This window comes from Podarcis bocagei (genome assembly GCF_964188305.1).
Source record: "Podarcis bocagei genome assembly, chromosome: 8".
Lineage (NCBI taxonomy): Eukaryota > Metazoa > Chordata > Lepidosauria > Squamata > Lacertidae > Podarcis > Podarcis bocagei.
Window position 1 is genome coordinate 81,816,569 of NC_138133.1, and position 24,854 is coordinate 81,841,422.

General features: G+C 45.5%; 1 protein-coding gene across 4 annotated transcripts in view; it reads left to right on the top strand.

Annotated features, from left to right (window-relative positions):
* The first annotated feature begins 2,533 nt into the window (after positions 1-2,533).
* The window catches only part of EFR3A (EFR3 homolog A), a 77,585-nt gene continuing 55,264 nt past the window's right edge, over positions 2,534-24,854 (top strand). For all 4 annotated transcript variants that reach the window (XM_081204506.1, XM_081204507.1, XM_081204505.1 and 1 more), the window contains exons 1-4: positions 2,534-2,660; positions 16,755-16,844; positions 21,658-21,734; positions 24,583-24,710. In XM_081204506.1, the coding sequence (XP_081060632.1) occupies positions 16,832-16,844; positions 21,658-21,734; positions 24,583-24,710 (218 nt within the window). In that variant the 5' untranslated portion in view covers positions 2,534-2,660; positions 16,755-16,831. The remainder of the gene's footprint in view (positions 2,661-16,754; positions 16,845-21,657; positions 21,735-24,582; positions 24,711-24,854) is intronic.

The following is a 24,854-nucleotide window of genomic DNA, read 5'->3' on the forward strand; positions in this document are numbered from 1 at the left end:
ACCAAGAAGACTAGCGCTAATGCGCCCAGGAACCTCACCAAATTGCTGGAGAGGGTGCACCTCCACAGGCACATACCTCCACATGTGGTGGGAGTGCCCCAAAATCCAACTATTCTGGACAACAGTCATACGAGAACTATGTAAAATAACTAAGCAAGTATTAGAAGTCACCCCAGAATTGGCCCTACTAAACAAGATAATAATGCCTCTTTATACCACAAAGAACTCATAACCCACCTACTTTCAGCAACCAGAAACACCATAACCAGACACCGGAGAGACCTGTCTGGAGTAAGCATGGACCAATGGTACCAAATATTATGGGAAACAGCCTTACTAGAAAAAATAACCAATAAACTGAAACTGACACGGGGACAAACAGAAGAAGACACCTTCACCCCGGTATGGCTCCCCTTTATCACATACACAGCCCAACAAGTCAATGACAAAATCCACCAACAGCATACAAATCAATATGGCTAACCTGATCCAAAACACCCACCCACCCACCCCACTCACACATGAAAACAAAGTTCACCACAGCCAATCACAAACAAACAACCACACCCTAGGCCAACCCCAACCTCTCTCACCACCAAAGGAACACAAGTGAATAGCAGAGAACAGGCACAAGCGATGCTGATGCAAAACCCCACATATATTAAGTATAATAGAAACATCGCCACCCGACCCCACCCCTACTCATCTCCCCCCCCTTTCCCCTTCCTCTTCCTAATGTCTCAACAAATGAAACTGATCTGTAAAAAATGTTACTTGGAAAAAGAGAGAGAGAGAGAGAGAGAGAGAGAGAGAGAGAGAGAGAGAGAGAGATTGCACATACTTTTGTAAACCAAGAAAATCTTTAATAAAAATACATTAAAAAAGAAAGGAAGGAAGGAAAGAAGGCCCCCACAGCATATGTTCAAAAGCTCTCCATTATCAGGACTTTCCCCCCAACCAAAGACAAATTCTCTTCAGTAGAAAAGACACTCTGAATGTGCTCAGAGGCTCCTGGCCTTCACTTAAAGCACTCTGTGTTATTTGGCCACTCTGTGTGCTGTGGGAGTGTGCACAGGCACACAATGTTCAGTTATGTTTCTTCAGAGGTTAAATGTGCCCTACACAAAGAACGGGACACTTTTCTTACAATACAAGAATCAGGAGGTGCTGCACTCTCCTTCCTTGGAGGTTTCCAAGCAGAGGTTGGATGGCCGTCTGCCATGGATGCTTTAGCTGAGATACTTGCATTGCAGGGGGCTGGACTAGATGACCCTCAGGTCTCTTCCAACTCTCCATTTCTATGATTCTACGAATCATCAAAGGCCTTAAAATGTTCTTGCTATGATGGAAAAAAGAAAATGAAACGAGATTGAACTTAGGTATAGATTTCCCTCTACTTATTTAAGGACTTTATATTGTTTGGCGATCACTCGTAGCAGAGTAAGATTGTCTTCCATGAACATGGTCTTAACAGTGAGTCCATAAGTGTCTGTGGTAGCCAATTCTGGATCCACACGTCCTTCCACAGTGGGGACATTGGTTTCTGGGCAGGAGCTGATCATGGCGAGGGTTTGCCAAACATGCCTTCCTCTTAGCACATTTCTCCTTTTCATTTGAGCGTCTTCAAAGCCCATGACACCTTTGGTAAAGGCTGTTCTCCAATTGGAGCGCTCGCAGGCCAGTGTTTCCCAGTTGTCAGTGTTTATACTACATTTTTAAAGATTTGACTTGAGAGGATCTTTAAACCGCTTTTGTTGACCACCAGCATTACGCTTTCCATTTTCAATTTCGGAATAGAGTAGTTGCTTTGGAAGACAATCATCAGGCATCCGCACAACATGACCAGTCCAACGAAGTTGATGATGAAGAATCATTGCTTCGACACTGGTGAGCTTGCCTTCTTCCAGTACACTGGAATTAGTTTGCCTGTCTTCCCAAGTGATGTGTGAAATTTTTCGGAGAGACCATTGATGGAATCTTTCGAGGAGTTGGAGATGGCGTTTATAAGTGATCCATATTTCACAAGCATACAGTAAGGTTGGTAGTACAATAGTTTTGTAAACAAGCATTTATGGTTTCCCTTCAGCAAGACCCTTTACATAATGATAAAACTGTGGTTAAGAAAATAATAACCTTTCTCTTTTCTCTCTCTTTTTTAAAAGTAATTGCATCGAAACAGTAGAAAAAAAGACAACATAAAATCACATAAAATAATAATATTTTTCTCTCCCACTTAGGTCTCTCTAACCAAATGTTCTCATCCCTGGGGAAGGCGCTCTCTGTACATGCTCAGAGGCACCTCGAAGTAGTCGACAACATTTATTTATTGAACCGAAATATATACCAAGCTGGCTAAGGCTGCCTAAACATTCAAGGATATAAGTGCTGAGCCCTAGCTTACAAATATGTGCCGCTCCTCTGCGAGCGCACAGAGGATGCAGTTGCGGCGACGCTCCGCTGCGCTGCAGCAGCCCCTGGGCATCTTTCTCTGCCGCGCAACAGAGGCGGGAGGAGGAGGAGGAGGAGGGGAGAGAGAAGGACAGAAACTACAGCCCCCATCATGCAGAGCGCCTCGGCGAAGCCTTTAATAGGGTAGGGCTAGGAGCAAGATGGCAGCAGCGGCGGCGGCTCAGGCTGCAAAGGGAAAGGGAGCGGCGCAGGTGAGTGCGTGCGCTGCCCGCCGCGGATGTGCGGGCATCGATCTCAGGCGCGGGTATCGCTTTGTAGAGGAGGATGCGCATAGGCTCACATTTACAGGGCCCGGGAGACAGCAGCAGCATCGACAGAGTCCGTCCTCCCTGCCTCATTTTTCCTCTCCCCTCCCTTGGCTTGGGCACAGTGGCTGAGGTGCATTGCAATTCCCCCCCCCCCCCCGCATGTTGCATTCTTAACATTTTATTTGCCGCCTTTTCTCCCAGGAACTCAAGGCGGCGTACATATGGTCCTCTTCCTCCCCGTTTTTATCCACCCAACAGCCCTGCGAGGTAGGTTAGGCTGAGAGCTGGTGGCTGGACCCCAGGTCACCCAATGAGCGTCATGCTTTTTATCTGGGCGTTTTCCCTTTCACCCCGTTTCCCCTCCATGCTTCCTCCCCCCTCCCGTTTCACCCCAACAACAACAACCACCTTGCAAGGTAAGCTAGCCTGGAAACAGCTGGTCAAGGTGGTCACCCAAATCAGCTCCGTTTGCCTGAGAGGAACCCTGGTCACAGCCTTATGCTCTAGCCCAGTATTTCCCAAATTTGGGTCTCCAGCTGTTTTTGGACCACAACTCCCATCACCCCTAGCTAGCAAGACTGGGGTCAGGGGTGATGGGAATTGTAGTCCGGGGAAAAACAATTGGAGACCCAAGTTTGGGAGACAGTGCTCTAGCCACTTCAACACACTACCTAATTCACACAAAGCGTAGAGCTTTCTTTGCTTATTGAACCCTGTGTCGTTGGCTGCGTCGTTATAATTATATCTGGGGTTTTCTGCCCCCCCCTTTCTTAACTTTATGCAGGAAAGTATCTTTCAAATTTAGCAGGATCAGGTGAAAAATGAGTTAGGTCTCTTGATTGCCCTTTTAACAGCTGTGTAGACTTTCAGCTTAGCTACACCTTCTGAAATCTAGTCTGCACAGCCATTAAAGGTGTAGGGACATTTTCTCCTTTGCATCTGCCCCCCCCCCCATATGCAAAGCATGCCTTCTTCAAATGCCCCCTTGCCAAACCCTCTTGCAGTGTGTTGAGCGTGTGCTCATAGCTGTCAGGAAGATTTGACAGCCTCTGTCGCACCTCCATTTGCAGTCAGAACCCGTGGCTGGGAAGGTGGGAAATCCTTGCTGATCAGTTTATAGCTGCTAATCTGTTTGTCATTCCCCCACACACCTGCTTTCCTACATTCCCTGCCCGTACAGATAAGGCAACTATATTGTGTCAGTTCTGGTGCCGAGGAGGAAGAGATTCTTCTCTGTTATGAAAAGCAGCGCTCATCAAATCCCCAAGTCTGGATTTGGAGTGGGTGAGAATGCAGTGCCCCTGTTTCCTCTCCTCCCAGATTAGGAACCTGAGAAGCAGCCTTTTACAAAGCTGCAACCCATTTAGTTTAGTATTGTCTACACTGACTGGCAGCAGCTCTCAGGGTTTCAGGCAAGGGACATTCCCAGCCCTACCTGGAGATCGAACCTGGAACATTCTGCATGCTAAGCAGGTGCGCTAACACAGAGCCCTTAATTTGTCGTTATGCCCAAAGCAATCTCTTTCCCCCTTCCCCAAGGTGTTGGTATTTGGGGGTAGGAGTCAGTCGTATGCCAACAGATTAAGCAATGGGCTGTAGCTCAGTAGGAGAGCACCTCTGTTCTGCATGCAGAAGGTTCCTGATTTAAAATAAAAAAATTCCTTCCAGTAGCACCTAGTTGTTGTTTAGTTGTTTAGTCGTGTCCGACTCTTCATGACCCCATGGACCAGAGCACGCCAGGCACTCCTGTCTTCCACTGCCTCCTGCAGTTTGGTCAAACTCATGCTGGTAGCTTCGAGAACACTATCCAGCCATCTCGTCCTCTGTCGTCCTCTTCTCCTTGTACCCTCCATCTTTACCAACATCAGGGTCCTTTCCAGGGAGTCTTCTCTTCTCATGAGGTGGCCAAAGTATTGGAGCCTCAGCTTCACGATCTGTCCTTCCAGTGAGCACTCAGGGCTTATTCCCTTCAGAATGGATAGGTTTGACCTTCTTGTAGTCCATGGGACTCTCAATAGTCTCCTCCAGCACCATAATTCAAAAGCGTCAATTCTTCGGCAACAGTAGACTGTAGCGGGTGTAAAATGGAATTGTGTCCTGGTTATTTTGTGTGTGTGTGTGTGTGTGTGTGTGTGTGTGGTTGTAGTTTTTCCAATAGCAGATTCCAGGCTGCTGCTATTTTTGGGGGGTGGGGGTGGGATTCAGTCAGGGCTATTCAGGTTGCATAATTATAGTTGATTGGGAGATCTTTGTGCAACAAACCTGTTTCCCTGGAAAAATCAGACTTTTTTGCAGTAAGGAAAGTGACAAGAAAATGCGAGACAAAAAGTGTAAGCTAACATTTGCTTTGCTGCAACTTCACCTAACCTCCCTACAAATGCTCATTAAATAGCCAGCACTGTCTAATCTCATTGCAAACAGATCATACTGAACAAAACAGGTCAGCTGGAACTGCCCTCATTTCAGAGGAGGTGGACTCTGCTTGTGAGCTACAGTTTTCTGAAAGACACAACAGCAAAAAGGGATGCATGGTAACTGTAAGCTATGTGTAAATAAAATCCAGTATACCATTACAAAATATAATAGTGCTTAGCATTTGCATGGATCTACAGGGGATGCAATCTGCTTCTGAGTGCACCAGCTTTTGCTGTGAAAATGGCAAGCCAGGAATAAGGCTGCTGATTGCGAAGCAGCTCATGCTGTGATTAAAGTACAATCCTGAGCATATACCGAGATTTTATTTGTCTCTTTAGCTTCTTATTGGCTGTGGTTCTCTAAGGAAATCAGGCAGAGATCTTTCTCACTCAGGCACCCTGTGATCCCTTTAACTGACATTCCAAGGGGATGAATTTGGGAGCACTTCCAGAAGGATGCACACCAGGAATGGGAAACCAGTGACAGCAGGAAGGCCACAGGTCTCTTGCTTCTGTCAGCCCCAGGCAGCGCAGCCAGTGGTCAGAGGTGATGGGTAGTTGCTGTCTTAAAATGTCTCATAGAATTGCACAGAGTTGGAAAAGACCATGAAGGTCATCTCGTCCAACCCCCTGCAATGCAGGAATGCAGGGTGGGGCCTGCAACCATGCAATTAAGAGTCTCATGCTCTACTGGCTGAAGGAGGACCACAGATTCCCCATCCAACATCTAGCCAAATATGAGTGGTTTCAGAGGAGGGTATAAAAGAGCACGAGACTCTTAATCTCAGGGTTGTGGGTTTGAGCCCCACGTTGCGCAAAAGATCCCTACATTTCAAGTGGCTGACCCAGAAATGACCCTCTTTGTCCCATCCAGCTCTACAATTCTATGAGTCTTAAGTTCTATGCTGGAAGGATGAAGAAATTATATACCCAGTACAGTCATACCTCATGTTATAGACGCCTCAGGTTGCTTTTTTTCGGGTTACAGACCGCCGAAACCCGGAAGTACTGGAACGAGTTACTTCCGGGTTTTGGCGGCCGCGCATGCTCAGAAGTGCTGAATTGCAACCCGCCCATGTGCAGAAGCGCCGCTGTGGGTTGCGAACGCTGTGGGTTATGAACGTTCATCCCGCACGGATCACGTTCGCAACCCAAGCATCCACTGTATATCCTTCATATAGTGGTACCTCAGGTTAAGAACTTAATTCGTTCTGGAGGTCCGTTCTTAACCTGAAACTGTTCTTAACCTGAGGTACCACTTTAACTAATGGAGCCTCCCGCTGCCACCACACAATTTCTGTTCTCATCCTGAAGCAAAGTTCTTAACCCAAGGTACTATTTCTGGGTTAGTGGAGTCTGTAACCTGAAGTGTCTGTAACCTGAAGCAGGTGTAACCCGAGTTACCACTGTATACATAATAGATCTGTGGTCTGTGAGAAAGTTCCATGGATTTCAGAAGCCCATTCCATAGTAAGGCGCCATCTCTACTATACATTTAAAGGACATGTTAGCTATTCTGGTTAACTCTGTGAGGTTTGTGTACATTGGAATATGGGAAGCTTCTTTAGAATCGTAGAGTTGGATGGGGCCAGTCATCTAGTCCAAACCCTTGCGTTGCATGAATCTCACCTAAAGCATCCGTGGCAGGTGACTATGCAACCTCTTCCTAAAAACCTCCAAGGAAGGAGAGTCCACAACCTCCAGAGGGTGACCGTTCCATGGTTTAATGGCTCTTAGCACCAGAAAGTTCTTCCTGAAGTTTAGTCGGAATCTCCTTTCATAATAATAATAATAATAATAATAATAATAATAATAATAATAATAATTTATTTATACCCCACCCATCTGGCTGGGTTTCCCCAGCCACTCTGGTCGGATTCCAACAGAACACTAAAATACAATAACCTATTAAACATGAAAAACTTCCCTAAACAGGGCTGCCTTCAGATGTCTTCTGAATGTCAGGTAGTTGTTTTTCTCTTTGACATCTGATGGGAGGGCATTCCACAGGGTGGGTGCCACTACCGAGAAGGCCCTCTGCCTGGTTCCCTGTAACCTCACTTCTCGCAATGAGGGAAGCACCAGAAGGCCCTCAGCACTGGACCTCCTCAGTGTCCGGGCAGAACGATGGGGCTGGAGACGCTCCTTCCCCCATTGGTTCAAGTCCTACCCACCAGAGCAAGAGAAAACAAGCCCTTATACCGAGTCAGACCACTGATCCATTTAGCTGCATATTGTCTACACTGGCTGGCAGCTGATCTCCAGAGTTTTGAGCAGGGATTCCTTCCAGCCCTTCTGGAGAAGATGGGGATTGAACCCGAGCTACAGCCTTTCCCCTTATCATTTCCATTGGTGGACTACATAGACACAATAAATTTGGATGAAAGCACATGTTGAAGTCTGAGCCTGTGTTCTCCATTAAATGAGGCAACCCTGGAAAGCGATGCTGCTGTCCACAGCATTGGTGCAAAGACGTTATTGCAATGAAGACGAGCACCGAGGCTCTTGAAATGTTAATGTTGTGCCCGTGTGCCGACGCTCCTCTAACGACTCTTCCCAAATGAGGCAAAATAGTTGAGTGTTGTGGGCGGCTTTGCACTTGACATTTTCAGTGTGGGTATAAATACCCAGAGTGTGAAACAGGCAGGCTCCCCGCCGGTTGTCAAAGGCACGTGCAGAGAATGGTGACCGTTCCCTGCAAAATGCACAGAAGCAAGCGTCTGATTCTTGGCTGCCCCTTCTGTGCTAAAGCGTCTATTTATACATGCACCCTCTGTTCACACTGGATGAGGGATGTGTGCGTATACGTGTATATATAAAACACCAGATTTTGTTTTAATCTTTAAAAATAGTGGGGAGCTGTATTAGGTTGACACAAATCAAATTAATAGTTGTCGGTTGGGGAAGTGGGCGGGCAATCCTATGGCGAGATCTGTCTGGACGAGCAGTTTAGGATGCAGCCGATCTCTGGCTCGGCCAGCTGATTCCTCTCTCGGCTGGAGTCAAATTCATAACCCTGTCCCAGCCCATTATAGGTAAAGGTAAAGGGACCCCTGACCGTTAGGTCCAGTCGTGACCGACTCTGGGGTTGCGGCGCTCATCTCGCTTTATTGGCCGAGGGAGCCGGCATACAGCTTCCGGGTCATGTGGCCAGCATGACTAAGCCGCTTCTGGCGAACCAGAGCAGCGCACGGAAGCGCCATTTACCTTCCTGCTGGAGCGGTACCTATTTATTTACTTGCACTTTGATGTGCTTTTGAACTGCTAGGTTGGCAGGAGCAGGGACCGAACAACGGGAGCTCACCCTGTCGTGGGGATTCAAACCACCGACCTTCTGATCAGCAAGTCCTAGGCTCTGTGGTTTAACCCACAGTGCCACCTGCGTCCCCAGCCCATTATATGTTGGTGTAAATTGCTCATCCTGGCTCAGCTGCTGAGCCAAAGCTGCTGTAAGTTTGCCAAAGGGGGGGGAATCCTAAGCCTGTACACCTCGCAGAGGCCCCCAACTCCTAGGGGCCCAGTTCTTTTGCTCATGTTCTGAATGTTAAGGGGGAGGGGGAGGCCGAGTGTTGAACTGAGAGGGGAAGGAGGAAGAAGCTGTCAGGAGTTCAGCCTACACTCAAGAAGGACCCTGGCAGAGACACATGCCTGACTGGCATGTTCCCTCCCTCCTGGTCGATCGTTTGGGAGCTCCATAAGCTTTCTTCTGCCTGACCGATGCCTACCAACACCGGCACACTTAGGGATCCGCAGAGTTTACGCATCATGCGCGTGACAGACCTCAGCAACTTAGCATTTTGGCTAATCTACTTTATTTACATATCAACACACACGGAGCACTGCATCATGGATCCCTCCCTCTCTGTAGTATCAGACAGCAAAGAGAAAAAGACAAAGGACACAAACATCCTGTCTCTGTCACATCCCACTCTGTGGAGTCAAAACATACACCATCATGTGATAGACAACAATCCCATGACTGCAATCACGGAGCAGGAATTCTAACAGAAGCAGCCCCCGGCTGGCAGTGGCAGCAGGAGGGGGAGGGGAGGCTGATTGTTGAACCAGCGGCGGCTCCTCCTTCTCCTGCCATGTAAGGAATAATAATATCTTTATTGTCATTTATTGTCATTGCCCCCTCTCGGGGACAACGAAAAGATGGGGAAGCAGTCCCCAACTGGTGGTGACTGCAGCACGAAGGAGTGGAGGCCAAACAGGAGAGAGGAGGAGCCACCGGCCGTTGAAGTCGCACTGCCACCGTGTTCAGCTCCACCCCTTGGCTCCTCCTGACGTCCTGACATCATGATAGCTCATACACGACACCCTGAGGTCATGCGCACATCATCACCTCTCCGATCCTTGACACAAGTTGGCGCCTTTGTCACCTGGTAATGTGGCTACCCAGCATAGAACACAGTTTTAAAGGCATGTTTTCCCTCTGCCAGGCTTAGGCAGAGTGCCAGTCCCAGTCCCGCTGCTGAATAGGGCTTGGGTCTGGTGCAACTGTACTTAACTTATCCCTTCCTGCTATACACCAGCTTCTAGTGCATGGGTAGGCAAACTAAGGCCGGGGGGCCAGATCCGGCCTAATCACCTTCTAAATCTGGCCCGCAGACGGTCTGGGAATCAGCATGTTTTTACATGAGTACAGTCATACCTCGGGTTGAATGCGCTTCGGGTTGAGCACATTCGAGTTGCGCTCCGCGGCAACCCAGAAGTAACGGAGCACGTTACTTCTGGGTTTTACCATTTGCACATGCGCAGACACTCAAAATAATGTCACATACATGCGCAGAAGCGGCGAAAAGCAACGTGTGCGTGCGCAGACGTGCCGTCGCTAGTTAAGTTTGCTTCTAGATATGAACGGGGCTCCGGAACGGATCCCGTTCGTATTTAGAGGTACCACTGTAGAATGTTTCCTTTTATTTAAAATGTATCTCTGGGTTATTTGTGGGGCCTGCCTGGTGTTTTTACATGAGTAGAATGTGTGCTTTTGTTTAAAATGCATCTCTGGGTTATTTATGGGGCATAGGAATTCATTCATATATTTTTTTTTCAAAATATAGTCTGGCCCCCCACAAGGTCTGAGGGATAGTGGACCGGCCCCCTGCTGAAAAAGTTTGCTGACCCCTGTTCTTGTGCATAGGATTGCTCTCCTAATGGAACTACCGGCCTTCTTTTATTTAACTGTTAAGACTATCATCGCCATGCCTCTTGTGGGCCAGAGTTATGGCTCTGATTTCTCCCACAGCTATTTGTGTGTTCTGTGATTCTGCAAAACCAAAGGCGGAATTCTTCCTGACAACCTCTGTTTTCATTTAGGGGAGGGGGAAAAAACAACACAAAACCCTCAAGTTTCCTGTCCCCGTGGCTGCAACGCTATTATAGAATCATAGAATTGTAGAGTCGGAAGGGACCCCTAGGGTCATCTAGTCCAACCGCCTGCAATCCATGAACCTCAGCTGTTATGCAAAGACAAATGCAAACCCTGAAATATGTTGAACACATTTACCGGTAATTTATACAACTCAGGGTTTTTCAACACATTGTTTGGATTTCCTTGGTGCAGACTTTCATGCATTGCTTAACCCTACTTGACCCTCACTTCAACAGTTTTTGACTCCGTTTTAAAGCTCCAGGTTCTAAAAGACCCGTTGGCCAGTATTTCCATATCTTGCCCTCAGCCGCTGTGTGTCTCAGCCCTGTGAAAATCCATATTTTTGAGGTAATTAAAATGTTTTGGCAGCTCTTTGATTCCTCCCCTCCTTTTAAACCACGAAACCTCAGTAAAAGAATTTTTTATTTAGTGTGGGATGCAAAAGCTGGTGGGCGACATCTGTTTGACACACTCCTTAGTGGGTCCAATGGTACATTTTGGAAGGGGGGGGGGAGAGAGAGAAACTTTGCTTTTTTTCCCCCTTCCCAAAAACCATAGGACATCTTTTTATATAACTGGGAAAAGTCGCACGCAGCATATTGACAATCTGTCGGTGCTGCTTAACCATTGATTTCTCTTTGGATGCTTCTCCTTGCTGCTGCTTCTTTATTATAAAATCATGTTGATGGATGACAAGCTGCAGGTGGTAGGAGGATGAAAAAGGGCCGAGATGGGAATAGCCCATTCGAGTTGTCTGCTGGAAGTAGGAAACTGGTGGGAAGAAAGCAGAAAGGGGAAGGGTGGTGGTCGAGAAGACCAAACGCAAGGGTAGCCAAGGGTTCACTAGAGACAGAGGCCCTGAAGTTGACTGGAGATGGTATGAGCAACTAATTCCGTCCTCTTCCAGCATTGCTAGCTTTCAATCCTAGGTCTGCCTCTTTCCCATTGCATGCTATTGCATCCTACATTTTGGGTACCCAATAATAATAATAATAATAATAATAATAATAATTAATAATAATAATAATAATAATAATAATAATAATAATAATGTTTCCCCAGCCACTCTGGGCATCTTCCAACAAAGACCAAAAATACACTAAATGTCACACACTAAAAACTTCCTTGAACAGGGCTGCCTTCAGATGTCTTCTGAATGTTAGGTAGTAGTTTATCTCTTTGACGTCTGATAGGAGGGGTTCCACAGGGCGGGTGCCACTAATAATAATAATAAAAATAATAATTTATTATTTATACCCCACCCATCTGGCTGGGTTTCCCCAGCCACTCTGGGCAGCTTCCAACAAAACAATAAAATACAATAACCTATTAAACATTAAATCTTCCCTAAACAGGGCTGCCTTTAGATGTCTTCTAAAAGCTTGGTAGTTATTTTTCTCTTTGACATCTGGTGGGAGGGCATTCCACAGGGCGGGTGCCACTACCGAGAAGGCCCTCTGCCTGGTTCCCTGTAGCTTGGCTTCTCGCATTGAGGGAACTGCCAGAAGGCCCTTGGCGCTGGACCTCAGCGTCCGGCCAGAACGATGGGAGTGGACATGCTCTTTCAGTGCATGCTTTTATGCACAGTGCTCAATGCATCCACCTATAAAATGTTCATTTTGCATGCAACCTCTGTGCACACCACAAAGCACTTTGATACCACTTTAAACAGCCACGGATACCCACCCCCCAAAAAATAATAATTCTGGGAACTGTGGTTTGTTAAACGTGCTGATAGTTGTTAGGAGACCCCATTTCCTTTCACAGAGTTATAGTTCCCAGAGTTCCCTATGAAGAGGGATTAATGTTGAGCCACTCTGGGAATTGTAGCAAATCCCACCCTCCGGCAACACACACATAGACATACATCTGAAGAAGTATCTGAAGAAGTGTGCATGCACACGAAAGCTCATACCAATAACAAACTTAGTTGGTCTCTAAGGTGCTACTGGGACGCGGGTGGTGCTGTGGGTTAAACCACAGAGCCTAGGACTTGCTGATCGAAAGGTCGGCGGTTCGAATTCCCGCGACAGGGTGAGCTCCTGTTGCTTGGTCCCTGCTCCTGCCAACCTAGCAGTTCGAAAGCACGCCAAAGTGCAAGAGGATAAATAGGTACCGCTCCGGCAGGAAGGTAAATGGCATTTCCATGCACTGCTCTGGTTCACCAGAAGCAGCTTAGTCATGCTGGCCACATGACCCGGAAGCTGTACACCGGCTCCCTCGGCCAATAAAGCGAGATGAGCACCACAACCCCAGAGTCGTCCGCGACTGGACCTAATGGACAGGGGTCCCTTTACCTTTTAAGGTGCTACTGGAAGGAATTATTTTATTTTGTTTTGACTACAGCAGACCAACACGGCTACCTACCTGTAACATACACATACACACAGACTGGAGATTTGCAGACCCACCAAACCTCTGAACCTTTGAAGGAGAAGGTGCTGGGCAGATATTTAAAAGGGAAGCAGGTCTCTGTTGCTGGTAAACAATTATTCCCCCCCCCCCCGGCTACTACCAGTTTTACTTGTCCACATCCACTACATTGTGCTACTGGAATATCACTTTATAAAGAATGTCAAGCAAAGTGCTTGTTTTTCGGGTTTGATTCCACGGTGACATCCAAAAACTAAACTTGTGGTGGCTGTCATGGCAACAGTGTCATAATACTTGCTATTAATATTACACACTGAGAGCATGTTTTGAGGCTTGCCAATTATGTCTATATCTATATATCTGATGCTTTCACACACATCCCATCATTGCGTTTGAGCTACAATATGCCTAAATATTTTTGAGGGGAAATGTTATGGAGAAAATGCAATGGGCCTTCCCCCCTCACTCTACCAAATTTTCACAGCGGTATTTCTCATGATGCGTATCACTGGTTTTCCAGATAATGGATGTGTGAGTTTCTGCATGTCTTGCTGCACTCTTCATCTCTGGTCAAATCCCCATGTTTATCGTGCAGTGGTTTCAAAGTGTCTTCTGGAGAGTAACAAGTCTGAAATGCTATTAGTGTAAGGCAGGGGCTGAGAGCACAGTATGTTTCCAACCAGGGTCTCCTATGGCAGCTGGAAAAGGGTCTAACCAAATGTCTCCATCCAGTGCTGTTTTCATTGACTCACCCTCTTCTATATATGGTCCCTTTAAGCACACCTACATTTCATTGGATGCCAGGATTGGACTCCTCATACTTGGGTTCCAGCATGGATCTGGGCCTGAAATTAAAGGCACAGTTATGTAGCTAACATAATGCATGGTTGGGCAGCAGGGAAGGGTTAATCTGGTTGTTGTTCTTGTTGTTATTTATTAAATTTGTATACAGTGGTACATCGGTTTACAAACTTAATCTGTTTGGAAGTCCATTCTTAAACCGAAACCGTTCTTAAACCGAGGCGCACTTTCCCTAATGAGGCCTACCACCGCTGGTGCCCTTCCACCGATCCGATTCCGTTCTTAGACCGAGGTAAAGTTCTCAAACCGGGACACTATTTCCAGTTTTGTGGAGTTCATAAACCAAATCGTTCTTAAACCGGACTGTCCTTAAACCGAGGTACCAACGTACTGCCCTATATCCACAGGTCCCACGGTGGTTGTCAACATAAAATCCCAACATTAAAACACAAAATTCATAATAAACACAAGAACAACCCAATATCACACACACACACAAACACACATTTTATAAGGGCCTTGGAAGTCTAACAGGTAGCAGCTTGTGGTCAGCACCTTGGAGAGTTCCCATCACTTGTAGGAATTGCTCCATCACCTGTTGAAGCCCACTGAGCAGTTTTAAAGTAGTGTCTGGAGATGGCCCTAACCCACTCTTGGCCATTATGGGCTGGCAGAAGTCCTGGATTTGTTCTGTAGCTTTCATGTGTATGTTCTGTCTTCTAAACCCAGAGATGAGTGCTTTTTATATGGTCCTATATTGAAATGGTCTGGACCTACGTTGGCTCCCGGTACATTTCCAAGCACAATTCCAAGTGTTGGTGCTGACTTTTAAAGCCCTAAACGGCCTCAGGCCAGTATATCTGAAGGAGCGTCTCCACCCCCATCGTTCAGCCCGGACACAGGTCCAGCACCGAGGGCCTTCTGGCGGTTCCCTCACTGCAAAAAGTGAAGCTACAGGGAACCAGGCAGAGGGCCATCAGATGTCAAGGAGATAAACAACTATCTGACTTTCAGAAGACATCTGAAGGCAGCCCTGTTTAGGGAAGTTTTTAATGTTTGATGTTTTATTGTATTTTTAATATTTTGTTGGAAGCCGCCCAGAGTGGCTGGGGAAAACTATCCAGATAGGCGGGGTATAAATTATTATTATTGTTGTTATTATTATTATTATTATTATTATTATTATTATTATTATTATTACCACTTTAAAAATATGGGGTCTTGGCTTTGAGGATGGTTGTTTGAAAGACTTGGACAGTTCCATTACAGGCCCATTACACAAATTTGCATACAATCTGCATGCAATTACTCTGAGCTACAGGATGGACCTCGTACATGGTATGCGTGGATTGAGACCTCTGAAAATTAACATAGTGAGTGATTGACCTCTAAGCAAAGGGAATCAATGATTTTTTGTTTAGAAGGAAATGGATAGGTGATCTAAGGATCAATGCAAAAGGATTTCCCCCACCCTGGGCTACCACTGTTAACACCAGCACTGGACAGATGACTGCCTAATTTTTCAGGACGTACCCTCGGTTTTCTCCCTTTGTTATTGGACTTTGGGCGGGGAATAAAAGTTCTCTAAGGCAAACCCCACCATAGCTGCATCGGCAGAACCTCCTATGCCACAGAAACACACTTTCAAGTTGACAGAGAACTGATCTGTACAAATAGGAAATATCATGTCAATTTCTAAGGCAATATGATTGCCTGATCAGTGTTGTTTTAGTTCTGTGTGTGTGTGTGTGTGTGTGTGTGTGTGTGTGTGTGTTTAAACATTCTGAAAAGGTTGCTCTTTTCAACTGTCTGGCGTTCTAATTTAGCTTTAGTTCTAAAAGTCAAACTGATACCTTCTTAACCTGTGCATAATTGGTATTAAGAGCTAAGAATACTTTCTGTTGGCCTCTTTCTTTTGCACCTCTTCCATCCTCACTAACGTTAGCTGCTGATTGTTAATGATAATGGTTGGAGAAGAAAGAGGCTGCTTTTCAACTCTGATTTGGAAGAACTTGCAGTGAGCAAAACATTAATTCCGTGTATAATTAAGCAAACTTGTGACCTGAGTGGCTCTCCTGCTATACTGAGAGCTGTGCCAGATGTAGCAATCAGTGCTGTGGGTTTTCTGGGTTTATTTCCTGGAGGTTTTCTCCATGCATATTGGGGTCGTTTGCATTGTAAACTTTTGTGTTTGCATCAGGAAATTTTCTGTTGCCCTAGAAAAGAGTGCTCTCATTTAGCATGTTCGCTTCCCTTGTGTTTAGTATGCAAAACTAAAACTTTTGAAACTCACAAGCTGTATTTGCAGTTGGCATCTATTCTTTGCTACTAATGGACTTATAAAAACGGGGGAGGGGGGAATCCATGGAAAAATAAAGCACTGGAAATTTTATCATGGGGAATTTTCTGCCCGACATATCTGGTGACAATAAGAGGGGAAGGGTAGACAAGGAGCTGAACTGACCTGTGCTTCCATATCATGTCTAAATGCAAACTTTTGCACCTCTACTGGGGAGATGTGTGCAAGAGTGCTATTGTTTCCCTATGACATCTGGCTGGGACCAAAGGATACTGCTATCTATATACAGTGTGAAATTGGTGATCAATTCAAATTGATCTGCATGACGAAGCATGTTGATCTTTCATTGTGGCATTCCGGCTCATAATATTAAGTTCTTGAGATGGCAAAAGGATCCACGAATGCTCTCTCTAGTATATATACTGTGGTGAGGCAGAGGTGTGCTTTTCACTGCTAGCACTAGTGTTATGGAATATACTCCCTCCTGAAATAAGAGCGGCCCCATCAGTATTGGCATCTCGACGGCTTTTGAAAATTCGCTTGTTTATATGAGGATCTCTTGACTTGAGCCTCCTGTTTTAATAGCTGTGCTGTTTTAAAGGGATTGCTTTATTGCATATTTTGGTTTCTGGATGTTTACATTTTGATGCTTGTGGCACTTCCAGTTATGGAAATCAAATGCTTTAGTTGTGGATTCCAGGGTACAAAATAGACTTTCTTAAACTATCTTTCTCTTGAAACCCTTCTCCTTTCTTTTATTCATTTTTCCCCAGATAAGGCTTTCCATCCAGGTTTCACGCTGGTTTTCAATTAAGCTTCATGTGTAGCATTTGCAGCTGGTCTACACGTCATGGTTCGGAAAGGTGAGTGCATTGGGCAATTTATGCAGCGCACGTCTGGCTTATAGAACTGATATAGATAAGCTTGATGCATATGAATATTTGCATTTTGTCAGGTTGTCAGTGTATGAAAGGCTTTTTAGTTGAGTAAGCACCAGCTTCTTACCAATTAACTGATTATTTGACTGCCTGTGAATAATTTTGCATATTATCTTAATCTCTGTACAAGCAACAGTTTTTAGGCCTTTGAAGGAAGCAAAAATGTAACATGGAACCAAGAAAAGCTATGTTGTCTCCTTTTCCTTTTTCATACTGGGAAAGGCCATCATTATTTCCTGTTACACTTTTCCAGTGCATTGGAATACCCTCAAGTTTATAAATGTGCTGTTTATTTGCAGCCCAGACAATGAAAACTCAAGCTTGATTAAATCGCTTAAATCAGGGGTAGTCAACACGGTGCCCTCCAGATTTTTTTTTTGGAGTCCAACTTCCATGATCTCAGAACACAGGCTATACAAGCTGAGGGTGAACCAGAATTGTAGCCCAACAGCAACATTTGAAGGTCACTACATGGGCAAGCCCTGAATCGAAACACACAAGCCTGCCATTTTGTATATGCATTCTGCTGTGCAGAGGTGCCTATGTGGAGTTCAAGGGTTACACTGTTCATTACAGCATAATAAACAGTTAACAGCACAATCCTATGCAAGATCCCATTTTGTACAATAGGAAATATTCCCAGATGAGTGCATGCAGTCTTCAAATGTTTATTAACTAAGCCTTTTGACTTGAAAGAAGGGGGGAAAGCACCTCACACAACAGCAAGCAGGGTCAGAAGGTATCCTGTAAAGATGTAAATGTTCTTTGGGCACCATGATAATCTTTATTCAGTATACAAGGGCATCCATAGACAGCCATGTAGAAGAAGTCTATCAATAGTCATGATGCCTGTTAAGTCTAACAACATTGCATAGGATGGGGACCTTGTGGCTCTCCAAATGTTGTTGGATGCTGACTCTAATCAGCCTGAGCCAATGTGACCAGTGGCCAGGGATGATTCCTGCATTTCAGGGGGTTGGACTAGATGACCCTCGGTGTCTTCCAACTCTATGATTCTGTGATGGCTCTTGTTGTTCAGCAACATCTGGAGGGCCACACGGGGTCCTTATCCCTAGTGTAGGGTTAGGTGTGATGGCAGGTGTTCAAACCTTTTAAGCAAGGGATTCACTGGCAATTATTCAGGATTAGCAGCACTGTGTTTATCTGAGGGACAAAGAAAACTAATTCAGAATAAACTGAAGTCTGAGGTGAAATAATCATGATGATGATGATTATAACAACAACAACAATAATAATAATTTATTATTTATACCCTGACCATTCAGCTGGGTTTCCCCAGCCACTCTGGGCAGCTTCCAACAAAATATTAAAATACAGTAATGCATCAAACATTAAAAGCTTCCCTAAAGAGGGCTGCCTTCAGATGTCTTCTAAAAGTCTGGTAGTTGTTGTTCTCTTTGACATCTGGTGGGAGGATGTTCAACAAGGCGGGCGCCACTACCGAGAAGGCCCTCTGCCTGGTTCCCTGTAACTTGGCTTCTCACAGTGAGGGAACCACCAGAAGGCCCTCAGCGCTGGACCTCAGTGTCCGGGCAGAACGATGGAGGCGGAGAAGTTCATTCAGGTATCCTGGGCTGAGGCTGTTTAGGACGTTAAAGGTCAGCACCAACACTTTGAATTGTGCTCGGAAACGTACTGGGAGCCAATGTAGGTCTTTCAGGACCGGTGTTATGTGGACCTGGTGGCCACTCCCAGTCACTAGTCTAACTGTCCCATTCTGGATTAGTTGTAGTTTCCGGGTCACGTTCAAAGGTAGGCCCACATAGAGTGCATTGCAGTAGTCCATCTCATTCCTTCTGCCCTCGTGCCTCAGTGTTTTCCAGATATCAACCAGAAGTAGTTCACTAGGTGGAGCAGAGGCATGTTCCCTGAAGGGGGGGGTCGTTGTCGCATACCAGGAGGGAGAGGGGCAATGCAGCGGGGCAGTCAGCTCAGTGCAAGCGCTTCTATCAAAGTCTTCTTCTACAGTGGTAAGGGACGCAGGTGGCACTGTGTGTTAAACCACAGAGCCTAGGGCTTGCCAATCAGAAGGTCAGTGGTTCGAATCCCCGTGACGGGGTGAGCTCCCGTTGCTCGGTCCCTGTTCCTGCCAACCTAGCAGTTTGAAAGCACGTCAAAGTGCAAGTAGATAAATAGGTACCACTCTGGCAGGAAGGTAAATGGCGTTTCCGTGTGCTGCTCTGGTTCGCCAGAAGCGGCTTAGTCATGCTGGCCACGTGACCCGGAAGCTGTACACCAGCTCCCTTGGCCAATAAAGCGAGATGAGCGCGGCAACCCCAGAGTCATCTGCAACTGGACATAACGGTCAGGGGTCCCTTTACCTTTACCTTTACAGTGCTAAATCAAAGTGTTTCTTGCTTTCGCCCCTTTTGGTGGCATATTCCACTGGCAGTTTATTAGGTTTATGGAATACTGTTCAAAGCTGTTAGACAGATAGAAGTGGGTGTAAACATGGGCCTTTTGGAGCATCCCTCCTTTAGCCCCTGGCAAAGTTCAGCACAGAGATGCACTGCTTGCTTCTGTGGATGTTGCCTCCATTTGTACAAGTGAGAGAGAAGATTTAAAGAAAAGGGAATCAGAATGACTAGAGAGATAATGGATGTATTACACCAAACTTGACATTTGTAGATGTGACCTGCACTCTCATTCCATTAACCTACAGAGGTGAGCTTGAAAGCCTGTTAAATACATTTTCTCGAGCAGAGTTGCTGTTCGGTTGGGTAAAATCCCCAACGATGTTTGACACGTTATAAGCAATGCCACTGGAGTATAATTAATAATAATTATATAATGACTGAAATACTAGACCTGTGTTCCTGTTGTGTCATCTCCTTTTTCTTTCAGGAGAACAGAATTGAAATGTCTGTCAAAATATTCTTAGTCAAAATTTCTTGCTTGCTTGAAGGCAGTAAGATGACAGAGATTTCATTTCTGTGTCCTTTATTTGACCCCATTCCATGCGTGTGCTGTGACTTTGGAGGGGGGGCAAAATACTGCTGCAGAATTCTTTAATTATTATTTAAGAAATACTGCTTGTAACCTCTCCTACACTGACCTGTGCCAACTATGGGTGAAAGGGTGAAATGCAACCATTTTGCAAGTTAGGAAATTAGACTTCAGCCTCTCAGATCGCTAACTACGATCTCGTTTAAAACTGTTGTCTTACCTTCCTTGCTTTAGATTTCTCTCTCCTTTTTTCTTTCAGAAAAAAACAGGAGTCCTCACACTCCAAAGCAAAAACTTGAATTTTCTTTCTAAATATACAAAACACTTCCAGTTCAGTGAGTCATTTGGTCATAGGGAAATGAGGTGCTAATTACCAAAATGATAGAAATAGATGATTTTTTTAAAACAAAAAAAAAAACACTACAGTAGTTAAGAAGAAAGCATTCCATATGCTAAATCTATGCATTTTTACAAGTTAATGAAGCAGAACGAGTTTTTGCATAGAAAGATTCAGACATATGTGGTAGTGATTGCTATGCTTTAGCTCTGGGGCATGATGAGATATTTCTAGTGGACGAACATTGCAATGGCCCTGCAATATTCTACTGCTTGAGCCAGTAAACTTGATATAACCTTGCTCAGAGCTCTGGCACTCTTTAATAGCTCCCTCGTGTATAGCTTATGAAATTTCGTTGTTTCATTAACTGCCAGAGATGATCATTTCGTCTCTTAGTGTGAATTCTTTTCATTATCGGCATAATCTAAGTCTGGCTTCTACTTTAAAATGAAAAGCACAGATTGCAGGTTGGGGGAGGAATCAGCCAGATGTCCAGGATCAGGTGTTCTTCAGACATGTCAGTGGGATGCTTATCAGTGATTGGGGGAGCATTTAAGTGATCCAATCATGTGAGTGGGTGGAGATAAGGAATAAGGATGTGGGTGGTATATATTGAATTTAGTTTGTACTTAAAGACACACCTAACTGATCTGCATTTTCTGAAACAATGTACCAGCTGAAATGCAGCCGTTGTTCATAATATGCCCTTCTCTGAATTTTTCAACACAGTTCAAGTAATTTGTACAAAAATGCATATGTTGACGTAAAGTGGTGCATTAAAAATGCACACATTAGTGAAAATGACATAGAAGAAGCGCATTATGCTAGGGGAAATTGCTTTGCAAAAGTGCGTGCAAACATGCATACATGTATAAATGCTACTGAATTTTCATGACTGCTTCCTCTTAAAAGTAAATACATTGCAAACTGATGCAGTCATGGGAAGAATTGAACTTAATAATGGAAAAATGAGAAAAACGTCATCTATTCCTCCTCGGGAGTAAAAGGTAAAGGGACCCCTGACCATTAGGTCCAGTCGTGACTGATTCTGGGGTTGCGGCGCTCATCTCGCTTTATTGGCTGAGGGAGCCGGCGTACAGCTTCCGGGTCATGTGGCCAGCATGACTAAGCCACTTCTGGCAAACCAGAGCAGCACACGGAAAAGCCATTTACCTTCCCGCTGGAGTGGTACCTATTTATCTACTTGCACTTTGACGTGTTTTCAAACTGCTAGGTTGGCAGGAGTAGCACCAAGAAAAAAGGCAGCAGCCCTAAATAAATTTCATTTATTGTATCACTGAGCAATTTTTCAAATTATTATTTTGGAGGAGGCAGTATTTCATAACTGTTCAAAATCCTTATTGCTACTTTCTGGTTCTTGGAACTGCATTTCTCCTCATTGCTCACCTGTCTGCCTGGTCCATGTTTTTCCAGGTGTTTGCTGCTGCTGTGCTGCTTTGCGCCCTCGCTACAAACGCCTGGTGGATAACATCTTCCCTGAAGACCCAAAAGTAAGTAAAGGAAACGTCAAGCCACGTGGCTCACTTTGTTCCTGTGCTCAGGACCTGCTTGTCGGTTTCCCACAAGTGTCTGGTTGGCTACCATGAGAACAGCATGCTGGACCAGATGGGCCATTGGCCTGATCCTGCAGACTCTTCTTATGCTCTTATGTGACCATGCCTTGCATGTGAAAGGTTCCAAGTGCAGTTCTGAGGAACTTCAGCCTGTTGGCATCCACCACCTCTGGGGTGGTCAAACCACTGGAGAGTCACAGCGCCTGCTGTGGCAGCAGAAACCGGTAACTCGTAACTGCTGCCTCCCACATTATTTTTGCTATGTTAGGAGTACCAAAGTGACTTCCCCAGGGCTGTATGGAGGTCTTGTGTTGATCAGAGGACAAGAGCCCTGTAGGAATAACGAGGATGACAGGAGATTGGATGCAAGTGAGCTGTGCAGGAGCAAGCTGGCAAGCAAGCTCCAAAACAAGCTGCTGGCTAGTTCTGCAGAGGCTCCTTTTATTAGCAGAAGACAACAATTGGAAACAGTAGTGAAACCACTCTGCACATGACTTTTTCCATCTAAGCACATTTCCAGCATTAGCAGATACATGTGTTAGGAGGTGTTTCCCTAAAATGTTCCCCGATACTTGATTACGTCTGCATCCCTGGTCATGCTCCAGCAAAGCGTTATGTCTAGTAACCAAATCTGTGAGATGATAAACAGTCAGGGGAAAAACTCTGTCTTCTAGCCTAGAAGGCAAAAAGGTCAGGGAGTGTGGGCGCAAAGCTCCTTGGCGTACTGTTGCATGCCTGGTGCGAGGTTTGGCTCAGCACAAGCGGAGCGTCACCTCCACAACTCCCCTCCTCGGCCTTGTTGACGTGGTTCAAAGGAAAGCAGAGCAATACCTTTGACACCAGCTTGGCTGCAGGAGTTACCAGAAGGAAGCATACCAGACTCCATCCAACCCTCTCAGGGACTCCACGCCAGATCTGTGTAGGGTTTGCTCCTTAGTCTTTTCTTCTCCCAAAGATGTCCCACCAAACAGCAGAGGACCAGAGTTTTCCTTCTCGTAGATGGGCCACCTTTCCCAGGTTGACCAGCCCCATCTGCCTTTCACTTCCCTCTACAGCACACGTAGAAACCACCTCCTTGACCATATGACCCACCCTTGATCTTCTCAGTCCACTGGAGCCTGTCTTTGCATGCAGGGGAAATCCCTAACTCGCTGAGGGATTGAAACCCATTGGCTACCCTCACCAGGGCACCCTCCAGGATTTCAAACATGTCGCCTCTCCCAGTCCTACCTGGAGATATCGGGAAGTGAACCAGGGACCTTCTGCATGCAAAAGGCAGATGCTCTACCCCTGAGCTGTGGGAACCAGTTCCAAACAAGATGCAGCCATTCAAGTGTCCAACACTTCAAGCTATTATCCCTCTGAATTTAAATATTGCCTCCAGCTAATGGATCAGCAACATTCCAGTACATTTAGGTTTAGTCCTGTGGGATATTGTAATTCTAATTATTTTTTTCCTTGTCTTGCTAATAACTCATTCATTTTTTTAAATTAAGTGGAGTGTGCTGATAATTTGCATACCTTGCCTTTCCACAATTTAATTTTGCCCTGTGGGAATAATTTCAAGATTATTGTTTTTATTTTTTTTTAAATAAGTACTTTGACTTGAATTCTTAATTCTCTGTGAAAGAATTTGAAATGCTCTGCCAAACATAATTTGCAAAAAGAAAAGAAGCACTACCCTTTCTGAAGTATTTCTTTATATCCAAGTAGCTCAAGATGGTGCTCTCTTGTCCTTACCATCCCCAGCTTTCCCACACAATAACCTTGTGAGGGTAGCATAAGTGGAAAGGTGGTAACTGGTCCAAGATCAGCTAGTGGGGTTGAGATGTGCAATCTGAAACTGGCTCTACTCAGTCCTGACACTCTGGCCATGTTGCTACAACTGGTCCTCTAGTACAGTGTTTCCCAACCTTGGGCCTCCAGCTGTTTTTGGACTACAACTCCCATCATCCCTAGCTAGCAAGACCAGTGGTCAGGGATGATGGGAATTGTAGTTCAAAAACAGCTGGAGGCCCAAGGTTGGGAAACACTGCTCTAGTAGATGTTTGGTGGAGGGGTGAGAGCCAGAATTTAGCAGTCTACAATCCTGCTTCTCTCCCCTTCCTATAACGTTCTAGAAAACAGGCATTCAGTGGCCAGTGTCTACACGAGTGCTTCCCAAACTTGGATCTTCACCATTTTTTTGGACTACAACTCCCATTATCCCTAGCTAGCAGAACCAGTGGTCAGGGATGATGGGAATTGTAGTCTAAAAACAGCCAGAGACCCAAGTTTTGGAAACACTGGTCTACATTATTGACTCATTTATTTTATGATATTCATATCCTTACTTTCTTCCATCATGCGACCTAAGATGGCATGTACAGTCATAACTTGGATCCCAAATGCCTTGTGAGTTGAACATTTTTGCGCCATAAACCCGGAAGTGAGTGTTCCTGTTTGCAAACCTTCTTTGGAACCCAAATGTCCTGCAGCCAATCGGAAACTGCGCCTTGGTTTTCGATCATTTTGGAAGTCAAACAGACTTCTGGAACGGATCCCGTTCAACTTCCGAGCTACCACTGTACATAGTTCTCAGATGGTCACCCATCCAAACACTCACCAGACCTGGACCTGCTTAGCTTCAACAAGGGGGTGGCCTCATATGCCTTTGGTCCATTCCCCAGGACGCTATCTTCACCACGTCAATATCTGGCCATAGTATCCAAAGTGCAAATCATAAGTGATTTTTGTTACCGAGGAAAAAAGAAAAACATTGACTGGTGATTCTTCTTATGATTAGGATGGGCTTGTCAAAGCTGATATGGAGAAGCTGACTTTTTACGCTGTTTCTGCACCTGAGAAGCTCGATCGAATTGGTGCTTACTTAGCAGAGCGACTGAGCCGGGATGTTGTCAGACACCGTTACGGGTAAGCTTCTTACTCGCTAATGCTGATGTTATCTTCCCACCAGTGATTCTTTCAATTTCCCCCTATAATCTGGGCTAGAACCATGGATGTTAGATAGTGGAGATGGTGTCTGTGACTCAGGTTGAGCAGCAGTTAAAACCAGTG